This window comes from Crocodylus siamensis, chromosome 4, assembly GCF_052110815.1.
Source record: "Crocodylus siamensis isolate JL-2025a chromosome 4, ASM5211081v1, whole genome shotgun sequence".
Lineage (NCBI taxonomy): Eukaryota > Metazoa > Chordata > Crocodylia > Crocodylidae > Crocodylus > Crocodylus siamensis.
In genome coordinates, this window is record NC_143398.1 from 204,511,248 (window position 1) to 204,528,444 (window position 17,197).

Below are 17,197 nucleotides of genomic sequence, written 5' to 3' on the forward strand. Positions count from 1 at the left end.
TACAGAGTAATTCTCCTCCCCTTGTAGACAAGTCCTGCAAGTCATCACCTCCAGAAGATGTTCCCTCTACATGGGCAGATCTAGTTTTCCTCAGCATGACCCCATTTATGACCCCATTCCTCAGCATGACCTCTCACTCCCAAGCCGCAGCCCCCAACCCCCCCAGACTCCACTCACTCCCAACCTACAGCCCCCAGGCCCTGCTGATGCCTCTCCCTCCCCATTACCCCCAGATACCCCAAAACCAGGGCCTGCAGCCCCCCACCTCGTCCCCCAGCAGCACCCAAGCCCCAGCGGGATACAGCAGCTGCTGCAGCCAGAGCGGAGTATGAAGCCTGGCTCTCACCCCCACTCCCACTCCCTCCATCCCATCCCCAGCCAGAGAAGAGCCCAGGGGAAGAGGAAGAATGCAGGCTGCCTGCTGTGGGTTTGGGGCTCCTTGACCTGCTGTCGTCCCCCCATGGGGCTCCATAGCCCAGCAAGCAGGACCTGGCATGGGAGGAAGCACTGCACCACCATGGCTGCAAAGTTGAGGCGCACCCTGCCCACTCAGAAGCAGTGGGGGTACAACTCCACACCACCACCCCTGCTGTACCTTATCTTGACAGACATGGTGGTGCAATGCTCCCTCCTGCACTGGTCTCACCCACTGGGCTGCAGAGGAAGCTCCTGCCTGGAGCTGGTTCAGTCCCATTGCAATTCTGTGCCCAGCTGTGGGCACAGAAATCTTGCAACCCCAAGTACTGATGCTGCAACCCCATTTGAGGTCCTGACCCACAGTTAGTGAACTGCTGGTCTAAGATCTTTTGAAAAGCGGGGTGTAGATAATGTAATGCATCATCACATATAACACAATGCATAATTTTATCAAGTTAATTTTATTAACAAAAAAAATCCCCTAGAGTCTTTAGAAATAAACTAGGGGTTGAGAGCTTATATTATTCAGTTTAAGATTGGAGCAAAAACAAATATAAAGGTATTGGAATTTTCATTAATTTGCTATATCATGCATTATGTTTAAAAGACACAGCTAGACAAAAATAATTAAAAGATGTTTTTTCATTAGCTTTGCAATCATTAGAATTAAATGGACATCTCTCAGCTTCATAAAACAAAATCTAGCCTTCTTGTGCATCTTTACAATGTATCCAATGCTTCACTCAAAGTTATTTACACACCAGAGTTAATGTTTTTAGCTATTGTTAAAAACCATCTGCAGAGCTATGAAGTAGGAGCTACATTACCAGGAGGAGCAAGCAAACAGCAGGAATACAGAAGAAAAGTTAATTAGATAAGCTGAACATCAAAACCATCAGAAAGGAGAGAGGGTCATTAACACCTGTGGAATGAAGAGTTTTGAAGAAATCTGTAATGAGCCATAAAGTCACATGACTCTCTTAATGCTGCCAGAATAGAAATGCTACTGCCACTGGCAGGCTTTAACCTTTGAGTGGACCAGGAATCAAAGGAGGTGCAACTACAACAGGGCACCGCCCCTTGATCTGCCCTGTCCCTCATATTTCTGTGGACAGAATGAATGGCTGCTAGAGCTTAAATGTCTGAGTGCTATATCCCACCCTCCTGTTCCCTCTCTTATTTTTCTTTCCTCCATTGCAACTATGTCTTTACTTAACTCTTCCTAGCACTTAATAACCCAGTTCCCTTCTTCATTTCAGTTTTGCCTTTTCTTCATCTCTCACTATCTCCTTTTCACTTTCCTTCCCCCTCTCTTACATTTTCTGGCTCCCATTCTACATAAGTTCTCCCTTGCTTTGACTCCATGCATACTTCTGTTGAAGAAACAGACAGTGAGTCCATAAGACTTGACAACAGAAAGTCACAGAAAAGACTGAGTGTCTAAGTGAAGAGAAAAACAGATAAAATTAGATGAAGATGAAGAGAAATAAAAAGACAGAAAATTTGTTCTATATTAAGCTCTCATCTGAAATATTTTCTGCCAGTATTGGCATCAGTGCTGCTCCAAGTATTAGTGATGGAGGCAGTGGTCGAGTGGTGCCACTACTGTAACATCTATTCTTTCAGCTGTAACATCTACTCTTTTATTAAACACACCTAATCTTTTATTATTTAAGACTGTAATTAAGTCTTTTAATTTTAAGACAACCAATAGTACCCACCCACTAAGCTGTAAAAAATTCTGCCAGATTTGTTACAACTAAGTGCCTGACTGAACACACTGAATGTGCTTTCACCAATTCATTCTCCCTTAAAGGCAGTTAGATTTGATTTTAAAAACTAATCTGCACTGATTAATGAGTGAACAAACAGCGCACAGACAAGCCTTAAGTTAGGCCACCCGTCTCACCTTTTTGGAGGAGCTCCATCTGTGCGGAATCTATGCTTCTTTTAAAGTTATACCCTACTGAGACTCCCACAAGACCCTTGCATCATTCCAGTGTGTATCTTACATTTGCCTTGCATTCTCTCTCCTATTTTTAAGAGCACACAGCTGCTATAAAGTTTTTCACCTCCTTTCAGTAGCACCGAGACTATTCTCCATGAATTGCCAGCTTTAAATTTATAGTCAAAACTTATCTAAAAGTCAGTTCCTTTGTGAGAGTGATGCAAGATCATTAGCTAAAGAAAATCATATCAGAATTTATTTTTAGAATGATAGGAATGATAGCAATCTTTTAAATTAATGTGTTGCTTTTGCTCTTTGCTAAACACAGGTAACAAAACATCCACCCAGCATATTTTGTTTCTCTCTTTGAATATCAAAATAGTATTCAAAGCATGCTTCTCAAGCAGATCCCAGGACGTCATTCTCCCCTTGTACTCGGCCTTGGTGAGGCTGCAGCTGGAGTACTGCGTCCAGTTCTGGGCTCCGCAATTCAAAAAGGATGTGGAGAAGCTTGAAAGAGTCCCGAGAAGAGTCACGCACATGATCAGAGGTCAGGAAACAGACCTTACAATGCCAGGCTGAATGCCATGGGGATCTTTAACCTGGGAAACCGCAGGCTCAGGGGTGATCTGATGGCCACCTATAAGTTTATCAGGTGTGACCACCAGGATCTGGGGGAACGTTTGTTCACCAGAGTGCCCCAAGTGATGACAAGGTCGAATGGTCATAAACTCCTGCAAGACCATTTCAGGCTGGACATAAGGAAGAATTTCTTTACTGTCCAGGCCCCCAAGGTCTGGAACAGCCTGCCATCGGAGGTGGTTCAAGCACCTACAATGAACACCTTCAAGAGCAAATTGGATGCTTATCTTGCTGATCCTATGACCCCAGCTGACTTCCTGCCCTTTGGGCAGGGGACTGGACTCAATGATCTTTCGCGGTCCCTTCCAGCCCTAATGTCTATGAAATCTATGAAATGAAATCTATGAAATCATTATTACTGAAATATTTCCAGCATATTCCCATTATTTTAAATAATGACAGGTTGTTAAGTCTTCTTTTTTTATAAAATCTGTGAAAAGTATGTTTAATTAAGCCCTCCTACTTTTTACCTTTAACAAAAGTGCAACACACAAAGACGACTTCAATTTAAAACTGCTGAATAGAACTGAATAAAAGATTACACAAAAATTTGGCTAGAGTGTATGTCAAATCACATGATAAAACTAAAATGTGGATAAAGCAGATGACTTTTAAAGAGTACAAGTTCAGAGAATGAAGCTTTACAAAGAATGCAGGAGGCATGATTCTGTTCAATGAACATGTAGGCTTCTTCAGCTCAGCTGATCACTGGTTTTAACAATGCACTGTTATACTCAGTGTTGATTTCCACCCCCACCCCATTTTTCCTGTGAGGCACTGATTCCATTTCTATTGCATTCTTCCCTGTCAGTTATAGGGATCAGCAAAGCAATGAGGAGGAGGATGGAGCTTTTTAAATCCTATCTGTACCAAAAGAACAGCTTGCTCCAATTTTGGGCTCAAAAAGACTCAACACTAGGATATGCATGAGTAAGTTAAAGTATTTTAACAGGTGCATGAAAAATTCAAACTTCTAGATCTCATCTTTTATAAAAATAGTTTATTTTTGTCTTGTTTTCTACTCTGTGTAGTGGAGTCTTGTGAAGGAATAGCAAGCCTTTCTAAATGCATTAGCATAATAAGGAAAAACTAAAGATGACCTCATAATCTGGGACCCGTCCTCTGTTTAAAAAATACTTTTATATCACTTAAAATAATGTTCTCTTGAGTGCAAATCTACAGCATGAAAGAACTTAGAGCTGACAAGAAGCAATCAAGATAAAATTCTGATTGCAGAACAATCTAATAGAAAAACATACAGAAGGAGTTGATGTAGTTCCTTTGTAGGTTGGAATTGAAAGCCTACTTTGAATACTGTCTCCTACAGAGTTAGTTGTCATGGCTGAGTTGCACTTTAATACCATGTTTCAGACCACAGTGTGTTTCTGAGCATATCTAGAAAAGACTGAGGATTGAACAAGCTGTTGTTTATGAAAGAGATACAGGTTTTGGAACTAAAAAGCTCTGGACTAGTTCTGTGGCAGGAGATAGGCATACCCATCCCCCTAAGATCTCCTGCCACAGCAGCTTACAGTAAAAGTGCCAATCCAGATATCTGCTTACATACAGGCAAACCTACTATCACCAGATAGTAGGTTGACCATAGCAGCTGACCGAACATTTGTGATCCCTTGGGTAATTCCAGTTAGGAAGAAAAACTCTTGATGGAGTCAAGAAATCTTGATACAATTCTTTTTTATTTATAGGACTGTACAAAGTCCTGCTTTCCTGAATACAGGAGGAACCAAACACAGTTTCTTTGCCCACCTCATTTAGCTTGCACCCCAGTCCAAAAAGCATTAGGTTTTTTCCTAGAACCACACTGAACATTGGTTCAGGCTTTCTTCTCAATCTATTTCTGAGTTCTGCCTCTGTTTCTCCACTTGAACTGTCTTTCCAGCATACTCACAGGTATGTGGGTGCATGCACAGATGCACACACACTTGCATACACAAACATAATAGCATTCAACCTGTGTTTAAGTATAGTAGCCTTTTCTCTGCCTTTTGTTTGGGGCAGAAATATATGCTTAGCTGTCTCTTACATCCAATTTAAATGAATAGCAGTAGTTAAACCTACCATTCAACAAAGTTTAATCCAACCTATAACTCATGCCCTGTCTTCCCTTCACCCATAATGCTAGTGGAGCCTAAAATGGAGACAGTCCTTTCAGAATGAAAAGAGAGAAATAAATTAACAGATTACAAGCTTAACTATTTACCTGTTTCCCTGTCAAGATAATTTCACACTGCCAACCTGAATAATTTCACTTCCTGAAATTTGTTCACTCCCAGCTTGATTCTCTTTCAGTGACTGAGGGAGGAGCTGCTCTCAAGTGCCTTCAAGCCTTCATGTGTCTATTGTTTGTATGTCAATACTGGCCCCAAACCCTAAGCATTTAGCACATTTTCAGGATGGGAAGGGGCTTTTAAATATAGGTAGGCCAAGAAATAAGCAACCACAAGAACGTTTTCAACTCTGAAGTTGCAAACATTCTGCTCACCACTGAAATAGCTTCCTTGTCTCAACCTATATATAAAGACTTTTTTTCTCACATTTACAAACCCACATATATGTTGAGGCTGCAGAGGCCCAATTTGTGCAAAGGTTCTTGTTCCTCTTTCCCAGGGTCAATTAGAGGCCAATTGAGCAGTTCAGTTTTTTAAGATCCCATTTCCTATGCATGTTAGCGTGTCTGGCCAACAACTGGTAAGTTTAAGCAGGTGTCATCTTTTTCTTCACAATGCATTCCATAGTCAAACTCCCATTATTGCTGCTAACTATCTTGATCTAAATAGAAACCATGGAGCTGATCTTTGTACCTCCAAGTTTCGACTCTTCAGGTTTCTTCCTGTTTTCCAACTGGAAAAGCTGCTTTCATTAGTCAACTATAGTACCCCCAGCCTTGCATGTGTAACAGTTCTTCTTAGGGCCAATTTCTTCACAGTGCTGACAGTAACTGCACTGCTTTCTATATTTTTGTGCTGTTACTAATGTTTCTTTCTTTACAAGCCATATGTATCACTTTTTCTAATCATGCAATGATATCACCAAGCAGAATAGAATTCCCTTTTCCTTCAGGCATACAGAATAAAGAAGCTGCATTTGCAAGGGTCATGTTGATCCGCTTCCATCTGCCTCAAAAACTCTTCTGGCGGATTCATTCCATAGCAAATTCTGCCTTTGAGAGGTGCTTTTGCCCTCTCTTTCCTGGTTCTGATCTATTAGTCTGACCTGCTGAGAGGCAGGCGTATATTGTTAACTTATCCAGAAAGTCCAGGTATATCAGGAGTCTCCCTGGGCCTTGTCAGTTCAGGTAAGGTTGCCTTTCTCACACCTTGTGACACTTAGCTGTGTTCTGGCCTGCTCAGATAGATATCTGGCTCCAAACTGTATATTAATGCTTGTACTCAATAACACTGTCTCTTTTCTGGGGGTAGAATTCTGCATCACCATTGGAGCTGGGCCACTCAAGTAGTCTGCTAGGACTCCTTCCCCTAGCCCCCTTCCTTTTCAGCTATTTATTTAGTCTATGATGTTGAAATGAGTCAAATAAACTTCCTTGGGAACAATTCCTTCAAAAAGAGCAAACCGATACGTTATCTGAGCTAGAACAGCTTAACTTCTCCCCTTCAGGCTTTGCTGGGTTACAAGTGTGGAAAACTTTCTGCAAAGGTCTTTGGTTTTTTAAATGTCTGTTCTTAGCTCTGATTGACCCAATTCCCTGTCCAGGTGGCTGACTTCTGCTATGACCTTTTGATTTCCTTTTGGAGCCAACATTTTAGCTCCGTAAGTCCATGCTGCAGCTTATCTTATTTGTTAGTTCCAAGCTGAACAAAAAATTGCTTCAACTCTATTGTGAAGATAAACTTTCAGACGATGCCTGTCAGGTTGCTAGTCATCTCATCCCTCTGTCTTACCATTCCAGACTGGAAATGTCTATCTTTTCAGTATATTGGGCCACATCATAATTGTTGCTCCAATAGAGATTTCACTTGCAATCTTTTGCAGCTTTCTAGGAAACCTCCAGATGCTGCTTGAATTCTTTTTGTGAAGTGTACAGCTCTTATTCCAGTTAATTCTAGTTTTAATTCCTTCTGGTCAAATGTAATTTCTGGAAGCAGCCCCATTATTTTCTGCATATGGGTTTACCAGGAATAATGCTCGCACTTTCTTTAGCATGGAGATAGGATCATCCCACTGACGCCAGTGTTACCCCATCTGACCCAAATGGGTAGCCAAGATAACTTATATTATTCCCAGTATGGACAAAATTGGTAATAACCAAGCTTCTTTGATATAATTTTGTTTGTTTAACAAAGCAGGACTTTGTACTTTCTTTTAAGCACACCAGTAATGAAATACCCAGAGACAGTTACCCTGCTTACAGCTTCAAATCTTTTTCTACCAACAGTTGAACTCAAAAGCTTGCATTGTAGGTCTCTTCCAGGTCCTGTGGGTTCAATATAGTTTAACCCAGCTTATAACAAACAGTGTACTTTCCACCATTCCTATTTCTGTAAAGTTTGGTAGAAAAATTACAAATAGCTTATTTAAAGGAACACATCACTATTTTGCTCACTGTAATACTATAATATCTCAACGTATGAGGAGCTTGTTACTGTGAATAGTAATATTTGAAGTTTGATGACAAATAACATTTCTAGGTCTGATGTTAGAGGCAGCCCTTTGGTGAGAAGTTTATGACTAACACTGGCAACACAAGAATAATGGAAGACTCTTTAAACCAATTCTTACTTTATTTCATGTTGGAAGGAAGCTTTTGAAATTTAAATTTTTAAGAAACATTTTGTACAAACATTGGGGGTTTCTTACTGTTGTTCTATCTTTGTTAAGGCCAATTAGAAATGGCCTTAACAGTTCTAGAATTCAAATCTAAAATGTTCTGGGCATTACTGATTCTACTAAAGCAAGTCAGTTACAGTGCCTGAGATGCACATATTTCATTGTAATTTTTAACAGAAAAATATTTAACCAAGTTATTTCAAAGACTGAAATATTCAGACCTTTGAATCTTTGTTATGAAACTGTTGGTAATTATTATGTCAAAATAAAATGTCATTTGGCATTTCCAGGAAATTTCAAAATTTCACTTTAGTACAGCACAAAACATTTCAACAGTTTGGACTAATTGCCAGAACAGGTATTCTGATTCCAACCAGTCCTACCCATCAGTTAAGATATTCTTCATTGCCAATGTCCAATACTTTTGATAGGTCATTTTTGAGGTTCTTCTGATTCCTTTTGTGTGACTGCATATCTGTCATGTGCAAAGCAGGACTAAGCTGAGAAGTCAAATTCTCCCTTTAATTATATCCAGGCAGCCAGGCTGAAGTCATCCTGTTGTCAGGGTTTAAATGAAGACAGAATCTGAGCCAGAATTGGATGCCGGATTTCAGTTCCTGCTGCCTAATAAGTAGCAGCTCTTTGGAGGCTGCTGTCCTCCGTCCTTCACGACCCACAAATGTTGCCTCATTGCCCTGGCCTGATGCACAAATCGAGCCCAGGCTCTTGGGCAGAGAAAGCAGAGAGCGGGCTCCCCTACTAAGGATGGCAGCAGCAGGTGTCCCCCGCGCCAGCGCTCGCCACCTCCAAGCACGACAGGGCCCGTCATTTTGGTTTCCCCGCTCTCCGGAGATGCGCGCACCACGCGGCTGCCAGTCTCAGCCTCCCACTGCTGCCCTGCAGCTCCCCTCGCCTCGCGCTTTCCTCCCGCTCTCCTGCAGCTGCCTCCGACCCGGCGGCAGGGAGCCGCGAGGTGAGCGGAGCGGGGCGGGCGCCGGGGCCCGGGGGATCGGAGCGGACCCGCGCGCCGCAGCTCTCCCGGGTTTCGGGGACGCAGCCCCCGCGGGCCCAGGCGCCGCGCCCCGGGAGGCAGGAGAGCGGGGGGCAGCGGCAGCCCCCGCTCCCGGGTCGAGCCGCGGCGCCACCGGCCGCTGGGGCACAGCTGGGTGCGGGGCGGCCGCGCACATGGTATCACCCGCAGCCGCCACCCGCCATGGTACAGCCCGAACGCGCTGGCGCCCCGGCCGCTCCGCTCCCCCCCCTCCCCCGCCTTCCCACGTTGGAATGGGCCGGGGCTCGCGCCGCCGCCTCTTTGTGTGAGAGCGCGCGGGCGGGCGCGACACACAGCAGAGCAGAGCGAGGAGGCGCCGCGCGGGCGGGCGAGTTCCGCGGCCGGCGGAGCGGAGCAGAGCAGAGCAGAGCGAAGCGGGACGTGCGGGGGTGGGGCGAGGCGAGGCGGGGCGGGGCGAGGCGAGGACCCGGGCCGGACAATGGTGGCGCGGAGGGGCAGCGGCCGGCGGGACCCCCGCCCCCAGGTAGACGGCTCGGAAACTTCGGGCGAGGCGGGTGACGGCGCTGGGGGACCCGAGAGCCGCTCCACGGCTCGGCTCCGGCCTCCGTGCGGGGCCCGCGCCCGCCTGCGGGGTGGGAGGGCCGGGCCGGGCCGGCTGGGCCGCTCCAGGGGGGCAGGACAGGGCCGGCCGGGCGGGGGCGTGGGTGGGGGTAGCTCCGGGCCGGCGGGTTCCGCGGTAGTTACGCTGTCTCCGCCTGCCCCGCCCGGCAGATGGCTTCCCGGCGGGCCTGATCGACGGCGAAGTTCCTGCCCGTGTGCAGACGGACGCCAGACCCGCACTGCCGCGACACGGCTCCATGTGAACACGTAAGACTCGCCCGGCTCAACGCGGCGGCTCCATCCCGGCGTCCTCCGCCTGCCCTGCGACTCGGGGCGGGCAGCGGGAGCGCGGCCGGCGCTGCTGGCCCTCGATCTGCCCCAGAGGGAAAGGGCTTTCCAGGCTGATCATGATGAAAACGGAAGGAAAAGGGGAAAGGACTTTGAGAAGCGCCTCACCACACAGAAATGCCTATAAATCGGATTTTCACGCCATCAAATGCTCCTTCGATGGGGTGAACAGCTCGGACTGTGCTCCCAGCAAAACCAGCCTCCCGCAAAAGTTGAACACCTCGTCTAATGGAGGGGGAAGTGACCCACACAGTCGAGGTAGAGCTGCTACCTATGGCAACCGAGTACACAAGATCAAAAACATGTTCATGCAGATGGGGGGCTCCTCTTCCACACCAGCCTGTGAGAGCAGCCCGCTTGTTGAAGCCAAAGTCATCAGCAGGACAGCACCGACAGATCTTGGGCCTTCCCCGAGCAGCCCGTCTTTCCTCAGCGTCCAAAAAAATAACCTCTTTAATATGAGCACCAGCCCCCCAGACTCGCTGCCTGTGCCTTCCGCCAGCGACAAAATTGTCCGCAGCAATGAGGAGGGAGATCTGGACAAAATTGCCCTGGCAGAAAAGTTTTCAGAGACTAGGAAACTTTTTGAGAGGAATATAAAGCAGCGGAGTTCAATGGACAGATATACTCCCAGCAAATGTGAACGAGGTGAAGATAAGAAGAGATGTGGTTCAGCCTCTCCTGATTATAGCAGTGTGGTGGATCACTTTAATTTCAATACAGATGTGAGCCTTCATGTTGCCCCAGAAAGAGCTGAAAATCAAAGCAGTGATGAACAAAGGCAGCAGCATCCTAGCAGTGGGCTGAGATTCTCCTCCCTGAATGCGGGGCCCATTTCTAGGAGGCTAGAAAGTTTCCTGGGTGATAGTGATACTGAAGAACCCAAAGAGATTTCCAAAAGTCAGAGTAGTCCAAGTGAAGATCACGTGTTTTCCTGCGATAGGGCGTCACCTACTGCCACTGAAGGATCCACAGAGGAGAGCCCATCCTCCAAAGTGTCTGTATGTCTTTTAGGCCATAGCAGGAGTGAGCTGAGCAAAGCACATGTGGAAGTAGGTAACAGGGAGGAGCAGGATGGGAATATCACATCTGATAAGGAGGCTAAGTGGGCGTCAGCTAATGCCTCCTCACAGGCACCCTGGGTAGAGAGAAATCAGAGTGAACTAGTCCAGGAAGAAATCTCGGGGCATGAAAATGTGTTCCAAGAGGACCAGTCATTCCAATTTCAGTCTGTGGAGGGGAAAGGAAATGAGTATATGTTTAGAGGAATTGAGAAGTTTGAAGATGACAGTGAGGTCAGTCAGAAAGAGTTAAAAGAGGAAGTGCCTCTGAAGGAGGGTGCAGTCACATACGGTCAGGACAGTCTGGAACAAGAGGGGGACACTGAAGAGGAGGAGGAGGAGCAGGTGGGGGAAAATCAGAAAGAGAAGTTCAGTGCATATTCTCCCACTGGTTTTGGAATAGAGAATGCTGGTTTTGATGGTGACAGGGATGCAGAGTCGGAAAACCAGGGCTCTGAAGGTAAAGAAACGTTAGATGTAGAAGAGGAGTATATCTATGACAATGAATATGAGGAGCTTCCTGGACTTTCTGAAGATGAAGATCTTGAGCAGGACAGAAGAGTCAAGTTCTCAACAGCTCCTATCAAGGTAAAGTGTTTTGAAGGTGTTTCGTTCTAAATGTGTCAACCATGCAAGAAATCTATGCATGTAAAATATTATTGTAATAGAATTGCTTAATTTTAAAATAAGAAAACTATTGGTGTCAGAAATATTAGACTGATTTTTGAAAATTCTGTACTTTATAAAAGGCAACTTTTGTTCAATATAAGGAAACAAATTAAGCTTTCCTTAATTATATAAAGGAAAGGCCTACTTCTGTGCCAGAATGTAAATAGTTGATTACTATTTTAGAGCAATAATTAGAAAGGTTCTAAATTCTCGTTTTGTTCTTCTTCCACTTACATATTTGTATAAAATGTTTGTAGGAGGAAGGCTTTTCTTTATTCTGCCATGTTAATACATATAGGAAAGTATGTATGATAAAAAACACAGATGTTTAAAAGGTTTGCATTCAACCTCAGACTTGTTTTCATAATTGACGATTAGAAAAATTATTTTCCTTAAAACAGCAAAGGACATCATCCTAATTTAGATACTGGGATTCTGTTTTAATAATAACTTTTGTGAAGTTCTTTTGTATCATGTTGGTCTATATTCTGTAGAAATGGTGGCATGATTTTATACAAGTAATGGGCTGTATTTCTACAACTCTGCAGAAGATGGGGTCTTATAAATTTGTGCGGATTGTAAACTCAAAATTATTTAGGATTTTGAATCTCCATCCACCTCAAACAATATTCTATATTTGAGATCACCCAGAAAACTTGAGATAAGTCCCAGGAGTGGTGACAGTTGTTTTAAATACACATTTTTCTGTGATATTAGATAATATTTAGGAAAGGAGCTTTTTCAACTGTGTCAATCTCAATTCTTTAATCTTGCTCATGCTGAACTTTTGTTTTCTTGATTTGAGGGATGTAATAACAGCTCACTGTCTTTCACAATTCCTACAGAGGTTAAACTAAAAAGAACAATTTGGTGTGGTAGATAAACAGGATACAACTTTCTCTTAACCAAGTTGGAAAACTTTGTTCGCAAACCATTCTTCAGCCATGAACGCTTGCAGAGCTTTCCTGAAGACTGCAGCACTGTGGTGTGCAGAGAGTACTGGCTATGTTTGTTAGGTAACAGTGGTTCTTAATCAGGATTCCAGTTTGACAAGAATTGCACTAAGGATGCAATGGTGTTTAACAACATAGAATAACAGATAGAAAGGATCTCAGGAGGTCTTGTATATCCAGTCCTCTGGACCAGGCAGGAATATCCCTGTCTAAACTATGCCAGCTACGTATTTGTCTAACCCAGCAATTCTTAATCAGGGTGCTGCAACACAGTAGGAAACACCTAGATACGATTTATTTGATAAATCCAGAGATTTTGAATTAGGAATCCACAAAAACATTCTGACCTGTTGTGGTCTTTGAGTTCTTTGCAACAGAGGAATTGTACTTTTTCCATGGTCAAGAAACCCATGAAAGCTAGGAGTTGGCATTTTCTGAGAGGTGCTTGGGTCTAAAAAGGTTGTGAACCACTAGTCTAACCTACAGTTAAAAACTTGTAAAGATGGAGGTTGCACATCCTGAGATTTAGATCTCTGCGCTATAGAGAATCTTATTAAGTGATGAACTGCTATTAGTGATCTTGTTTCATGTAATTTTTTAATTTGTCCTATACACACGATGGCTTTAATATGGCATTCATGTAGGTCACCTGGGTATACTCATGAGCTACAACAGGTGAACATGTGTGAAGTACTGGAAATTGGCCGCTGATTTTGACTGGAGACATGTCATCATAGGAAATTACAGATTGGAGGAAATTATTTAGCACATACTAAAGGTCTGTTCAGGGAATTGATGTGAGCTAGCTAGTGCAGTGCTAATCCATACCTTAGTTTATTGCACATTAACATTCCTCTGATAGATTATAGGGTATCTTTCTGTGCATTGTTTTGAATGCTGGTTTTCCAGTTTTCTCCATTTCGTTTTCTACCGCCTTTCCAGTCTTTTTGTTTTGTGTTTGTACATTGGGGTACCAGTCCATGACCAGGGTATCTTAAATACTAGGATGGGATAGGGGTTGGCAACCTATGGTCTTCAGAGCCGTTGGATTTAGCCTACAGCAATGAGGCTTCCACTGCCTTCAGCAGTGGGGTACTTTGCATTTGCCATGATGGGGAGAAGCAGCAATGACCAGAGCTGTGTGGGTGGGGGGGAAACATGGTGGGGAAGATGAGCCCCAGCACCCACTCTCCTCTGATCAGAGCTGGATCTTTCCAGCCCACAGTCTGAAAAGTTTGCTGAAAGCTGTATTAGGGAAATACACTTTTTTTTTTAAAGTTCTTTCATTTTTTCTTAATTTCTCCAGTAACTCAGCACTTCTTTGCAAACGTGTTTTCATATACAGGGCTTGGAGATTCAACCATGTGAAGAAAAAAGAAATCTGAGATATTATTTTGATATCCCACCCATAACCAAGTTAGTACAATAGTAAGAGATTTGCCCTACTATCATATCCAATGGGAAGACGTTGCCGGTATTTTTATCAGCACGATATTGTTAGATTCAGTTGGGGGTGAATTGCTGTGAAGGTCTTTCCAGAAACTCTGGCTGCTAGAAGAGGTGTTCTTTCTGTTTCTTCCAATCTTCTCACTCCAGAATCTCTTAGCTAGTGCAAAGCTGGGATTGGGTGTCTACTTGTTTTTTTCTTTCTCTGCTGTCTTGGGAAGTAAGCCTATTGCTTTTCCATCCTTCCAGCTTTCATGTTTCTGCAAATAAATTATTTCCTTATTACCCCTTACCACCTTAACTTGCATGTTTTGACAGATGGATCTTGGACTGATACTGCATGCTGTCTGCAGAGCCAGTCTGGTGTGCATGCTCAACCCAGCAGTCTGGGGTGTGGGTTGCATGCAGTGCCTATGCTAGACTAGCCATGCTGGACTAGCTGTACGGTGGTTCTGGGACTGGTCCAGATCAGGCTGTCCTGGAGCCAGCATGCAAGACTGTCTGGGCTGGAGTGCCACATGCAGCTGGTCCCCTGTGCTGCAAGCAGAATTTGGAGCACAAAGTCCAGCCCATGAGCCATATGTAGAATTGGCCCTGCTCCAAGGCTTGTGCTGCCTGCTGGCTGAATCTGGCACTGCACACGTTGCTTGTGGCACAGCAGGCTGGCACAGGATATGTACTGCATGCAGCACCCTGCTAGACTGCTCTACACACTGGTTCTAGTGTGCACAGACGGCTGGCACTCAGGGCTGAGCTGGTGAGGCACCATATACAGCTCATGCCCTGTGTCAGTCCCCTGGGCTACAGACAGTGCTTATGGTGCCAAATCTAGCCTAAGCACTGCCTGCAGCACAAGCCCCAGAATGGGGCCAGTGGGTGTTGCCTGCAGCACAGGAGGCCTGCATGGGGAGTGGGTTGCACATGGTGCCCCATGGACTGGCCCTGCTCAGTGGCTCTGGTGTGGCCAGATCCAGCTTGCAGACCAGCTCAGAGATCCTCATCCAGCGTGCAGGGCAGAGTTTTACACCCCTGTTTTAAAGGAAGAAGCATGCTGTCTTTGCTTTCCCATGTTATGGCTGACTGGGTGCTATATGGATAACAATTGGTTTCTGTTACCTGTATGGCTTCCTAGCATCTCTTGTTTTGGGGCGCCTGTCTCTTGCATGCGAGTGCCTGGGGAATAGCTCCCACATAATCACCCCCAAAGTATTGATAGTGATGCTCATGAGAATTTCTCATGCAACAGCTAAATGAAATTTACTTTTATTAATACAACTTTTCACTGTTGTGATTTAGAACTCTGTGGTCATTTGCAAAATTTAGGAGATTCTGAGTGGCAGTAGAGCTGGAATCAAGCTATGTTTAACCCTGTAGTTGAATAGCATTAAAGCCCTGTACTACTCTGTGGCTATAGTGTAGTTTGGGAACATGATTTAGAACAGTTTGTTGGCAAGTAGATAAACACCAGCTATGGAAGTGCTGCCTTGTTTTGCCTCTTGATTCATAGTTGGAGGGCTATTTTCACAGTAATGTTTGCTGAAAAATGTTTGTAAATCAGTGCTTAGATCCTGCAAATGCTGATGTCCTATATCTGAGAGAGATTTCTGCTTGCTTTAGATGAGTGATTCTCCCCCCACTCCAAGCCCTACTGTTGCCTGATGTCTACAAAATTGACAGAGAGAGGGGTTAGGCTCCCTTCATTTGTCTCTTTCATTTACATCCCACAAAGTAGTATTGGGCAGTTACTCATCTCTCGTGATAGTCATGTCAAATACCATAGGTTTGTTTCATCACCTCTGTTGTTCAGTGTATGTGTGAAGGTAATTTGAGTCATGATGGTCCTCTGCTCTACATTTTGTTTCATATTGCACCTGGATGGAATAATTTCTTTGGGTTTTTTTCCTACTGTTTGACTTGGGGTATGCATAAGAACTAGTTGATTGAAACTTGTTCTGAAAACCAAAAACATATCCCTCTTTTTTATCATACCACTGGCGTAGGTGAAAGTAGCATGTAAAGATGATACCTATGGGCTCCTATACACGTGCAGGGGGCCTGCTCTGACGTGCTGGAAATCCAGTGCGTCAGAGCAGACTCAGTTAATCAAGTCTGCTGCAGCACGGAAATTGATGTGCTCCTGTCTTCCACGTCATATGTATCGGCATCCCCATGTGTCTCTGTGCTGAAAGAATGATGCAGGGCACTTTGAAATAAAACATGTTGGATGTGCCCCACCACCATTTCTTCGGTACAGGGATGCCGGTACAGGTGATACGCAGGGGCTTTTAATTAGCGCAGGTCGGCACTGCGCCCCACTACACCTGTAAAAATGTCCTATGTGCTTGTTTTTGCTAAAGGCGCTTAAAACAGTTCAGAGTCCTCCATGGGGGAGGGGAAGCTCTGTGACAGATAACAGCAATACCTAAGTGTGTGTTTTCATCTTTGTTTAACAAGGAGGTTAGTTTTTGAGAGGGGTTGAGTTTTCTTGTGTGCTCTTGGGGTTTTTTCATATGGGGAATTTGAATTAGCTATGATAATTTGAGTAACTTTTTATTTTTAGAGCTAAGTTTTTAGTGTTGTTTTATGCTTAAAAGATGGATAAGATTAAATTGTTGGGTTACAGGTAAATTGTTTAAATTTTGGTTTTCTGTAGCTCTGACTTCTCAAATTATTTTTCATAATCCAAAGTTTAGATGTTTGCAGTACATTTCACTGAACCTGTATAGTGAGTGAAATACAGAATTAGGTTTTTGAAGTAATCTTGGATTTTATTAACTGCCAAAATGGAATAGTTGTATATGAGACAATGCAAGTTTAGAGATTTTGAGCAGAAAGGTTTTTTTGGCATAATATATAATCAAACTAGAATTCTCAAGATATCAGGCCCCAGAGCCTAGCCGCATTTTTAGAGAGAGTCTGTATTTGTACCAGTAGTTGTGGAGTCGTTATAATACGAGATTTCAGATCCCTGGAAAAAATCAGGAAAGTAAACTCTCATCATCTTCATCAGATTATCAGACTCAACTGGCTAGGTGTTGAGATTTTCATTTGACAAAGTCTTGGCTATTGTCTATTGCCACTAAGTGTTGGCAGGGATTCTTCAGTTGATCTGGTCTGCTATGGAAATTCTTTGGTTTTCATTTCTTATTTGTAGTCCTTAAGAATAACCAGGCAAAAATGAATTTATCAGATGTTTTCTTAAATATGCTCAGTGTTACTTCTCTTACTGGCTTAGGTTCACTTGCCATGTAAGCAAATTGGATTTAGTAAAGGCAAGGGCTTTTTGATTGTAGTA

General features: G+C 44.0%; 1 protein-coding gene across 3 annotated transcripts in view; it reads left to right on the forward strand.

Annotated features, from left to right (window-relative positions):
* The first annotated feature begins 8,660 nt into the window (after window positions 1-8,660).
* Window positions 8,661-17,197, forward strand: part of LOC149867463 (neurabin-1-like) — an 83,119-nt gene continuing 74,582 nt past the window's right edge. For 2 of the 3 annotated variants that reach the window (XM_090045463.1, XM_090045465.1), the window contains exons 1-2: window positions 9,214-9,348; window positions 9,597-11,422. In XM_090045463.1, the coding sequence (XP_089901589.1) occupies window positions 9,833-11,422 (1,590 nt within the window). In that variant the 5' untranslated portion in view covers window positions 9,214-9,348; window positions 9,597-9,832. Of the gene's footprint in view, window positions 8,787-9,213; window positions 9,349-9,596; window positions 11,423-17,197 lie in introns of those variants that run through there. The other variant, XM_090045464.1, reaches the window with a different exon arrangement.